The following is an 11,201-nucleotide window of genomic DNA, read 5'->3' as shown; positions in this document are numbered from 1 at the left end:
TCGTGGAGGGGGAGGACGTGGAGGGGGAGGACGTGGAGGGGGGAGGACGTGGAGGGGGAGGACGTGGAGGGGGAGGACGTGGAGGGGGAGGACGTGGAGGGGGAGGACGTGGAGGGGGAGGACGTGGAGGGGGAGGACGTGGACCTGTCCTCGGGCCTGCGCAAAGGAGCTTTTAGGTGGAGTGCAGTGCGCGCAGTACTGGCCCCACCCTTTACCACCCATGGTTCGTGTGCCGTGGCCAAGCAAGCTGGGACGTGGCAGCGAGGTCCTTGGGTTGTAGGTTTTATATCGGAGTGGCCTTCTCCTATGCTGTTTTTTTACCCGGGCTGGAGGGGTCTGCCTCCCCTCTTAGGTCGATCCATAGTACCCGGACCGGGGCCGGGGCTGCTCTCCCTGTGCCCGGACTGGGGCCGCCGCCTCCAACTCTCTGCCCGGACCGGGGCCCTCCGCCTGCCTCACTCGACCGAGGCCGGGGCCACCACCTTCCCCTCACTCCTGCCCGGATCGGGCCCTCCGCCGACTACCCTCTGCCCGGACCGGGGCCGGGGCCGCAGGTGCTTTACCTGTGGCCGGATTGGGGCCGCCGCCCCCAACTTTCCGCCCGGACCGGGGCCTCCGCCTGCCTCACTCGACCGAGGCCGGGGCTGCCGCCTCCCCCTTGCTCCTGCCCGGATCGGGGCCACCGCCGCCTACCCTCTGCCCGGACCGGGGCCGGGAACATGGATTATACAGAATTTAAAAAAGAATCATCATTTAAATGGCAAGCACAAGCAATCTGATACCTAGGGATCAGGTTAGATAATAACTTAAGCCACTTGTACAAACTAAATTATCAGCCATTAATAAAGAAATTGCAGGAAGACTTAGAACAATGGAAATAATTACCACTAACGTTGATAGGGAGGGTAAATTCCATTAAAATGAATGTCTTCCCAAAGATACAATACTTATTTCAATCGTTACCTTAACAGAGAAATTGTTCAAAGAACTAAAGAGAATAATAAGGAAATTCTTGTGAAAAGGGGGGAAACCGAGGGTAGCATTAGATAAATTAACAGAGAGGTATAACCAAGGTGGTTTGCAGTTACCAAACTTTAAAAATTATTATAAAGCCACACAATTAAGGTATTTATCAGATTTTTACCAGACAAGCCCCTCCAGCCCGGGTAAGAAACCTGCATAGGAGAAGGCCACTCCGATATAAAACCTACGACCCAAGGACCTCGCTGCCACGTCCCAGCTTGCTTGGCCACGGCACACGAACCATGGGTGTAAAGGGTGGGGCCAGTACTGCGCGCACTGCACTCCACCTAAAAGCTCCTTTGCGCAGGCCCGAGGACAGGTCCACGTCCTCCCCTCCACGTCCTCCCCCTCCACGTCCTCCCCCTCCACGTCCTCCCCCTCCACGTCCTCCCCCTCCACGTCCTCCCCCTCCACGTCCTCCCCCTCCACGTCCTCCCCCTCCACGTCCTCCCCCTCCACGTCCTCCCCTCCACGTCCTCCCCCTCCACGTCCTCCCCCTCCACGTCCTCCCCCTCCACGTCCTCCCCCTCCACGTCCTCCCCCTCCACGTCCTCCCCCTCCACGTCCTCCCCCTCCACGTCCTCCCCCTCCACGTCCTCCCCCTCCACGTCCTCACCCCTCCACGTCCTCCCCCTCCACGTCCTCCCCCTCCACGTCCTCCCCCTCCACGTCCTCCCCCTCCACGTCCTCCCCCTCCACGTCCTCCCCCTCCACGTCCTCCCCCTCCACGTCCTCCCCCTCCACGTCCTCCCCCTCCACGTCCTCCCCCTCCACGTCCTCCCCCTCCACGTCCTCCCCTCCACGTCCTCCCCCTCCACGTCCTCCCCCTCCACGTCCTCCCCCTCCACGTCCTCCCCCTCCACGTCCTCCCCCTCCACGTCCTCCCCCTCCACGTCCTCCCCCTCCACGTCCTCCCCCTCCACGTCCTCCCCCTCCACGTCCTCCCCCTCCACGTCCTCCCCCTCCACGTCCTCCCCCTCCACGTCCTCCCCCTCCACGTCCTCCCCCTCCACGTCCTCCCCTCCACGTCCTCCCCCTCCACGTCCTCCCCCTCAAAAGATGCTCACAAACTCAAGCTAGCATGCTGGAACATCAGAACCATGCTAGATAAGACTGACAGCCATCGACCTGAACGTCGGTCTGCCCTCATTGCACATGAACTCCTCAGACTTGACATCGACATAGCCGCTCTCAGTGAAGTCCGCCTGGCAGATGTAGGCAGCTTCCAAGAACGCGGCGCGGGCTACACACTCTACTGGTCTGGCAAGCCTTCGGATGAACGACGCCTATCTGGTGTAGGCTTCATGGTCAAGAGCTTCATTGCCTCCAAACTCGAAAACCTTCCGACAGGCCTCTCGGACCGAATCATGTCCATGCGACTCCCACTTCAAAACAAGCGTCACATCACCCTCATCAGTGTCTATGCCTCAACCCTCCAGGCGGAACCAGCAGAAAAGAACAAGTTCTACACCGACCTGCGCAACCTCATCCAACGTACCCCTACAGCCGACAAGGTTGTCATCCTGGGCGACTTCAACGCTCGTGTCGGCAAAGACTCAGAAACCTGGCCAGGAATCCTGGGCAAGCATGGCGTCGGCAAGTGCAACGACAATGGGCGCCTCCTGTTGGAGCTCTGCGCAGAACAGCGGCTTGTCATTACAAACACCCTTTTTCAGCAGAGGGACAGCCTTAAGACCACCTGGATGCATCCCCGATCCAAACACTGGCACCTCCTGGACTACATCCTGGTGCGAGAAAGTGACAAACAAGATGTGCTCCACACCAGGGTCATGCCTAGCGCGGAATGCCACACTGACCACCGGCTGGTTCGCTGCAAGCTCAACCTTCACTTCAAGCCAAAGCCCAGGAACAATAAAGCCCCCAGAAAGAGGTTCAATGTTGGAAAACTGCAGTCAGACGAAGCGAGAGGAAACTTCCAGGCAAACCTCAAAGCAAAGCTCGACGTTGCAACCCGCCTCACGGACCCGTCCCCTGAAACCCTCTGGGATCAGTTGAAGACTACCATACTGCAATCCACTGAAGAGGTACTGGGCTTCTCCTCCAGGAAAAACAAGGACTGGTTTGACGAAAACAGCCAGGAAATCCAGGAGCTGCTGGCAAAGAAGCGAGCTGCCCACCAGGCTCACCTTACAAAGCCGTCCTGTCCAGAGAAGAAACAAGCCTTCCGTCGCGCATGCAGCCATCTTCAGCGCAAACTCCGGGAGATCCAAAATGAGTGGTGGACTAGCCTCGCCAAACGAACACAGCTCAGCGCGGACATTGGCGACTTCAGGGGTTTCTACGAGGCTCTAAAGGCTGTGTACGGCCCCTCACCCCAAGTCCAAAGCCCGCTGCGCAGCTCAGACGGCAAAGTCCTCCTCAGCGACAAGATCTCCATCCTCAACCGATGGTCAGAACACTTCCAATCTCTTTTCAGTACCAACCGCTCAGTCCAAGATTCCGCCCTGCTCCAGCTCCCTCAACAGCCCCTAAGGCTAGAGCTGGATGAGGTTCCCACCCTGGATGAGACATATAAGGCAATCGAACAACTGAAAAGTGGCAAAGCAGCAGGTATGGATGGAATCCCCCCAGAAGTCTGGAAGGCTGGCGGCAAAACTCTGCATGCCAAACTGCATGAGTTTTTCAAGCTTTGTTGGGACCAAGGTAAACTGCCTCAGGATCTTCGTGATGCCACCATCATCACCCTGTACAAAAACAAAGGCGAGAAATCAGACTGCTCAAACTACAGGGGAATCACGTTGCTCTCCATTGCAGGCAAAATCTTCGCTAGGATTCTACTAAATAGAATAATACCTAGTGTCGCTGAGAATATTCTCCCAGAATCACAGTGCGGCTTTCGCGCTAACAGAGGAACCACTGACATGGTCTTTGCCCTCAGACAGCTCCAAGAAAAGTGTAGAGAACAAAACAAAGGACTCTACATCACCTTTGTTGACCTCACCAAAGCCTTCGACACCGTGAGCAGGAAAGGGCTTTGGCAAATACTAGAGCGCATCGGATGTCCCCCAAAGTTCCTCAACATGATTATCCAACTGCACGAAAACCAACAAGGTCGGGTCAGATACAGCAATGAGCTCTCTGAACCCTTCTCCATTAACAATGGCGTGAAGCAAGGCTGTGTTCTCGCACCAACCCTCTTTTCAATCTTCTTCAGCATGATGCTGAACCAAGCCATGAAAGACCCCAACAATGAAGACGCTGTTTACATCCGGTACCGCACGGATGGCAGTCTCTTCAATCTGAGGCGCCTGCAAGCTCACACCAAGACACAAGAGAAACTTGTCCGTGAACTACTCTTTGCAGATGATGCCGCTTTAGTTGCCCATTCAGAGCCAGCTCTTCAGCGCTTGACGTCCTGCTTTGCGGAAACTGCCAAAATGTTTGGCCTGGAAGTCAGCCTGAAGAAAACTGAGGTCCTCCATCAGCCAGCTCCCCACCATGACTACCAGCCCCCCCACATCTCCATCGGGCACACAAAACTCAAAACGGTCAACCAGTTTACCTATCTCGGCTGCACCATTTCATCAGATGCAAGGATCGACAATGAGATAGACAACAGACTCGCCAAGGCAAATAGCGCCTTTGGAAGACTACACAAAAGAGTCTGGAAAAACAACCAACTGAAAAACCTCACAAAGATAAGCGTATACAGAGCCGTTGTCATACCCACACTCCTGTTCGGCTCCGAATCATGGGTCCTCTACCGGCACCACCTACGGCTCCTAGAACGCTTCCACCAGCGTTGTCTCCGCTCCATCCTCAACATCCATTGGAGCGCTCACACCCCTAACGTCGAGGTACTCGAGATGGCAGAGGTCGACAGCATCGAGTCCACGCTGCTGAAGATCCAGCTGCGCTGGATGGGTCACGTCTCCAGAATGGAGGACCATCGCCTTCCCAAGATCGTATTATATGGCGAGCTCTCCACTGGCCACCGTGACAGAGGTGCACCAAAGAAAAGGTACAAGGACTGCCTAAAGAAATCTCTTGGTGCCTGCCACATTGACCACCGCCAGTGGGCTGATAACGCCTCAAACCGTGCATCTTGGCGCCTCACAGTTTGGCGGGCAGCAGCCTCCTTTGAAGAAGACCGCAGAGCCCACCTCACTGACAAAAGGCAAAGGAGGAAAAACCCAACACCCAACCCCAACCAACCAATTTTCCCTTGCAACCGCTGCAATCGTGTCTGCCTGTCCCGCATCGGACTGGTCAGCCACAAACGAGCCTGCAGCTGACGTGGACTTTTTACCCCCTCCATAAATCTTCGTCCGCGAAGCCAAGCCAAAGAAAGAAACCAGACAAGGGAAAAACCAGACTGGACTATGATAGAACTAGATAAAATAGGGGAGAAGTTACCAGAACTTATAAAGTATAAGTGGGATGAAAAGTTGGTGCAATATAAAAGCTCACCGGTACTGCATCATTTACTTAATACATGGAAGAAGATCCACTTAGAAAGGAAAAAAACAAATTACCAAATACCAAAATTGTTATGGACACAAAACCCACTAATCCCTTTTACAATAGATAACCTTTCCTTTAGAGAATGGGAGAGAAAAGGAATCAAAAGAATAGAAAAGTTTTTTGGAAAATAATTTATTAATATTTGAACAGTTGAAGTAAAAATATGGAATGTTTGCAATGTTTGTATATCATCAACTGAAAGCTTATTTAAAAGATAAATTGGGAAACAGATTGAGATTACCAGAAGGAAGCAGCTTTGAATATGTGATTACAGACACAATGATAATTAAAAGATTTATAACAAACATGTACATTAAGCTGCAAGACAAGGAAAATTATGAAATAAGTTATAAACCTAAACAAAAGTGGGAAAAGGATTTAAACATAAAGATAAAAAATGAAGCATGGGAAAAGTTATGTTCTGGAACTATGAAGAATACAATAAACACAAGGTTACGCATGATACAGTATAATTGGTTACTCAGGTTATATATCATGCCTCAAAAGTTTAAAAAAAAAGGATCCAACATTATCAGATAGATGTTTTCACTGTAAGAAGGTAATGGGAACAACAGTACATGCAATTTGGGCATGTACGAAAGTGAAAATGTTTTGGGAAGATCTAAATCAGATATTAAATAAAATCACAAAAAATAACATACCAAAAAATCCAGAGATCTTTCTTCTAAGTAACATAAGTAGTAAGGAATTAGGCCTCAAATTGGATAAAGCGCAAAAAAGATTTATTATGATAGCCTTAGGAGTAGCAAAAAATGTATAATGTCAACTTGAAAAATGGAAGAGAGCCTGAGAATACAGCAATGGTACATGGAAATGAATAAATGCATTCCATTGGAAAAAAATAACATATAATTTAAAAAAGTAAAGTCACATTATTTGAACAAATTTGGGAACCATACATGGAACATAACAGAGAGGGCTTGCCTCGGACCTCCACTCCCTAAAATGATAAGACAAAAAGACTTGATTCAGTGTGTAAAAGTAGATGACACATTTTTCTTGTTTATTTTTCATTGTATGAAGACATAGTTTTATGGTTTTATTATATTGTATATGTTGAATATTTATTGGTTTTGGAGGGGGGTGGGAAGGTAGGGGGGGGGGGAGGGAGAAAATGCCACTGTGTATATTTAATGAGAAACATTTGTATATATTTTGGTTGTTATGGTTCACAGTGTAAAAAATCAAAAATTATTTTAAAAAATTTAGGGAATGCAGAAACAAGGTATGAAGGTTCTGAAGATCAATAAAAAAATCTCAAAATCAGATCTAGAATCAAAGTGTGCTCTGCAAGAACAGGAATAATGGCAGGTTTGCAGTTGTGTTAGGGACTGCTTCCAGTGCTCTGATAAACTGATCCAACATGTTTTATCAGTAAAATCATAGTTCAAATTTGGAGAAAAATCGCCCTGACAAATTTTTGTCCCTTTGGTGTGAGTAGAATGTCAGATATAAATGACTTTACTACAAGCTGAACCTCTGACATCATATCAAGTAACAAGGACCAACTTCAAATTCCATTTTCCACAAGTTCAGATTTGTCAATTCCACAAATTTCCCTGGTTAAGATTCCTTTCTCTACACATTTCATTTTATTCAAAACCAACTGGCCCAAAGAACAGCTCATAGCAAATCTTTTTGTTCTTATCTTTGTGTTTGCTGAGCTGATCCCCAATAATGTAAAAGCGCTATTATAACTTAATCATGTCATGCATTTAAAATATCGAAAACATTCCTCTCTGAAAGCACTGTAGAATTACAAATGGCTATAATGCCAGCGTACAGTAAAGTCTGTCTCTTACACTTTGAATAACAAACTCGGGATTTTGGACAGATGACCATATTACATTGAAAAGTGAACATGGAACAATCTCGCAACAGGTATAGGCCCTTCGACTCATGCCTCTGTGCCAAAATGTCTAAAATTCTTCTGTTTATACTTGAAAGATCCCTTTACCCTCTTCATATTCAAATGTCTCTTAAATGTATCAATTGAATCTGCTTCCATCAAGGCATCTACCACTCTGTGCAAGGTATTTGGCTCATACATCTCCCCTAAATTTCCTCCCTCTCACCTCCATTATGATACTTCTACCCTGGGGAAAAGATTCTAACTGTCCACCCTATCAATGCTTCTCATGATTTTCTATATCTTTAACAGGCCCCCTCCTCAGCCTCCAACATGCTAGATCAGGGGTCTCCAAAGTAGTTGGTATCAAAACCTGGTGGTCATTGAGACTATCCAAGGAGTTGAAAACACCAGGGGTTTGGGGGGTGCAATTGAACTTTTGAGGTGGAAAGTTGGGTGTTGGCCAACCTCTCGCGAGACCGGGCCTTGGTGGCCACCATGTTTTATTTGGCTTTGGCCTTTGAATATGTTGAGAGCGAACGGGACGACAGACTGAACGTAAAAGAAAGATGCAAGTGTTCATTGTACCTTTGGTAGCGCTGCCACCCCCAACAACACCCCCCCCCCCCCACCAAGTGCTGGGATTCTATGCCTTGGGGTCAATGAGGGATCAAATATTCTATGAAGGGGTCTGTGGTCTAAAAGGTTTGGTGACCCCTGCACTAGATTAAACAATACAAGTTACAAGTTTGTTGCATCACTCCCATAATTCATACTCTTTGAAATAAGGCAACATCCTGGTAAACCTCTTTTGTTCACTATCCAAAACCTCCACATCCTTTCTATAATGAGTGCTTGGCCTAATTAACATCTTATATAGCTGCAACATAGCCTAAACATCCTTCTAAGTGAAGCAACACTTCACGTATATCTGCAGGGGTCATCTACTGCATCTGGTGCTCCTGTTGTGGCTTCATCTACAGAGAATGGACAAGGTCTGGGAGATAACTTCATTGAGCACCTATGCTTCATCTGCTGCTCTTATATGGACCTGAGTGACCAACAATTTGAATCCCACACCCTATTTCCAAACCAATATGTCTGTCCATGGCCTTGTGCACTGCAAACTGAGGAACTTGTATTCAATCTGGGCACTCTCCAACCAGATTGACTTCTCTGGTTTCCGTTAGGCCTTTCCCCATCTATCTCTTTTCCTCCAACTCCCCAACCCCTTCCCTCTTCATTCAGAGAGCTACTGCCTCCTCCAATCACTTCATCGAAACATCACCTACAATGCACGTTGTCTCCGAGATGACTGCAGTGGAGTGGAGACATTTCCCCACAACTTTGCAGAATGCAGATTCACTAAGTGTGTGTGGAGAAGGATACAAGGGTTCATCCCCAGCAGCAGTGTGACAGAGGACTCTCTGACATACTGGCTGTTCCTGGGGACTCAGAGTCAGACATCCAGAACCTCTGGAAATCCATCAACTGAGTGAAAGAAGCACGTGGGTCTAACAGAAGCCCGTTGGTCTTTCAGAATACAATGATATCATTGCGGGGATGCTGCTGAATGGTACATCCTAGGCTGCAGGAGTACGTGCGGAGAGACGCACTGAGGCTTGGTGCAGTCAAGGAGAAGTTGCTGTAGGGAAGAATCAATCCAGTCTTTCCATTACCGGGTATTGAGGGGCTGAGAATGAGGGAGAGGTCCCTCAAACAGATGGGGAGTAACAACAAGTGTTGCAGTGGTGGAAATAGAAATGAAGAGAACAATGCACAGAGATAGGAAACTAAGGGTGGGAAGAGACTTTCAACAGTTTTCCTTTGCTAAATAATTTATTAAAGCCCAATGTCGGTCTAACAAAGTTAGATACCCTTTTACTTCCTATAGATGATGCGTTTCTCTGGCACTTTTGTGTATGGCACTGTGGGAGTTGCTAAATGTATGATTTTTTTTTTTAAAATGGCACTGTAACAGACCCTTTTGGCCCACGCGTGCATGCCGCCCAATTACACCCAATTGACCACAACCCTTGGTACATTTAGAATAGTGGGAAGAAACCTAGTCAAGGGGAGAACATACAAACTCCTTGCAGACAGTGTCAGATTCAAACTCCAGTCGCTGGTGCTGTAACAACATTGAGCTAACCATTCCCTGCTTCCTGAAGCTTGGAGGCCTTCAGCCTTTACAATGGAGACCTTTACAATACTTACTGAGAATTCAATGATCAATCCACCCTCCCACTGAATATAGATTTCCATATCCATGGGTCTGAACATCACTACTACATCATTAGCTCTTACCAATCTCCCAGAGACATTGAGTGGAAACTTCATGTACCTGCTCTTTGTGTTCAAGGAACGCAGTTTCCAGATCTTGCCATCCTGCCACAGGAACCAATGTATACTGTACATGGTCACACTGGAAAAGGGACTAAATGAAATTAAAAAACCCACCATCAGACATTACATTCCATTTGTCAGATTTTCTTACAAAATGGTGATCATGCAGTTTTATTGCTCCTGGCTTTTCTTTATTATCTCAGGAGCATTTTTTTTAAGTCATTTTTCATTTCATTTTGTAACAGTTCATGAAATTTTATAAAATTGAATTGGACCAAAGTATCCAACAAATACATCATAATTTCTTGACATTTGTGCAGAAATTTAGAGACTTGAATGACAGAAGTGGTCAGAGACAAGTAATTAAACTTGCAGGTAGCAGACAATGGGCAATGTCTTTTGGCTTTCCCTTTTCGGTGAAGAAACAATCTGATTGGTTATCTCCAGTTGCCAAATGAAGCAAATATAGGAAGGGAACCAAGAAAATCTCAATAATCCAACAGAAATCAAGCAAAGTCACAATCAGTACTGCTCACCTGTAGTATTTTGCAGGCACAAAGTGCATCAACATCCAAGGCCACAAGTAGTAATACCCTCTGAAAAATAAAACATATGTCAGTGTTGAGCACAACATTGTTACAGCGCCAGGGGTCAGGACTGGGGTTTGAATCCCACGCTGTCTGTAAGGAGTTTGTACGTTTTCCCCACGTCTGCGTGGGTTTCCTCCCACTGTTCGAACAGTCTCGGGGGTGTAAGTTAACAAGGTGTAAATTGGGCAGCAGACTCGTGGGCCGAAATGGCCCGTGACTGTGCTGTAGGTCTAAATTTTTTTTAAAATTCAACATCCACATTTGTAGTTTTGTAATGATTAGTTTTAAATAGATTTAAATGGCAACTCGATTTGGAAGCAAAAACAGAGTATGGAAGTTCTTTGTTTTTGCATTTATTTACTGCTCATTTCATTGCACAACTAAACACAGACAACAGTCGAACACAATAACTCATTCCTACCTCAGCAAAGTCCATGCCACACAGGTAAACCCCATGATACAAATCCTCCTAACTGTGCAAGCCATCATCTCATTTGGAGAAAGGTTTGATTTTGAGCATATATTCACTAGTCTTTCAATTTTCACCCCACACAAATAAAGTGCACGGTGTTTATATTTGAATGAATGCAGGTTTGATTGAAGTTCTTGGGTTTTGCAAATTAAAAGGCGAGAAGTGGAGAAAAAATTCTGACAGGAGGCCACAATCTTAATGATCTGTAACATTCCAGTAATAAAATAGTAAATACCTCCAAAGGGTGGTAGAGGGCTCAGATATGGATTTTTTTCCAAGTTATTAAGGAATTAGAAGGTAAAACATTACTGAAATTGGAAGAGAAATCAGTCATTATTTCAATCTATGCCAAAATCATGCTTCTATCTTTCTACTCCACTTTGTGATTTTTACAAGGAATTTTTTGCACATCGGA

The 11,201-nt window shown here is 47.1% G+C and overlaps 1 protein-coding gene across 6 annotated transcripts in view; it reads right to left on the bottom strand.

The window, feature by feature from the left end:
* Positions 1 to 11,201, bottom strand: part of cdc45 (CDC45 cell division cycle 45 homolog (S. cerevisiae)) — a 98,201-nt gene that overhangs the window by 78,962 nt on the left and 8,038 nt on the right. For 5 of the 6 annotated variants that reach the window (XM_069933683.1, XM_069933679.1, XM_069933677.1 and 2 more), the window contains exons 2-3: positions 10,261 to 10,320; positions 9,723 to 9,815 (exon numbers count right to left, since the gene is read on the bottom strand). In XM_069933683.1, coding sequence (XP_069789784.1) covers positions 9,723 to 9,815; positions 10,261 to 10,320 — 153 coding nt within the window. The remainder of the gene's footprint in view (positions 1 to 9,722; positions 9,816 to 10,260; positions 10,321 to 11,201) is intronic. The other variant, XM_069933682.1, reaches the window with a different exon arrangement.

This window comes from Narcine bancroftii, chromosome 4, assembly GCF_036971445.1.
Source record: "Narcine bancroftii isolate sNarBan1 chromosome 4, sNarBan1.hap1, whole genome shotgun sequence".
In the NCBI taxonomy this organism is placed as follows: domain Eukaryota; kingdom Metazoa; phylum Chordata; class Chondrichthyes; order Torpediniformes; family Narcinidae; genus Narcine; species Narcine bancroftii.
The sequence above is the reverse complement of the archived record's forward strand: the minus strand, read 5'-3'. Positions and strand labels throughout refer to the sequence as shown.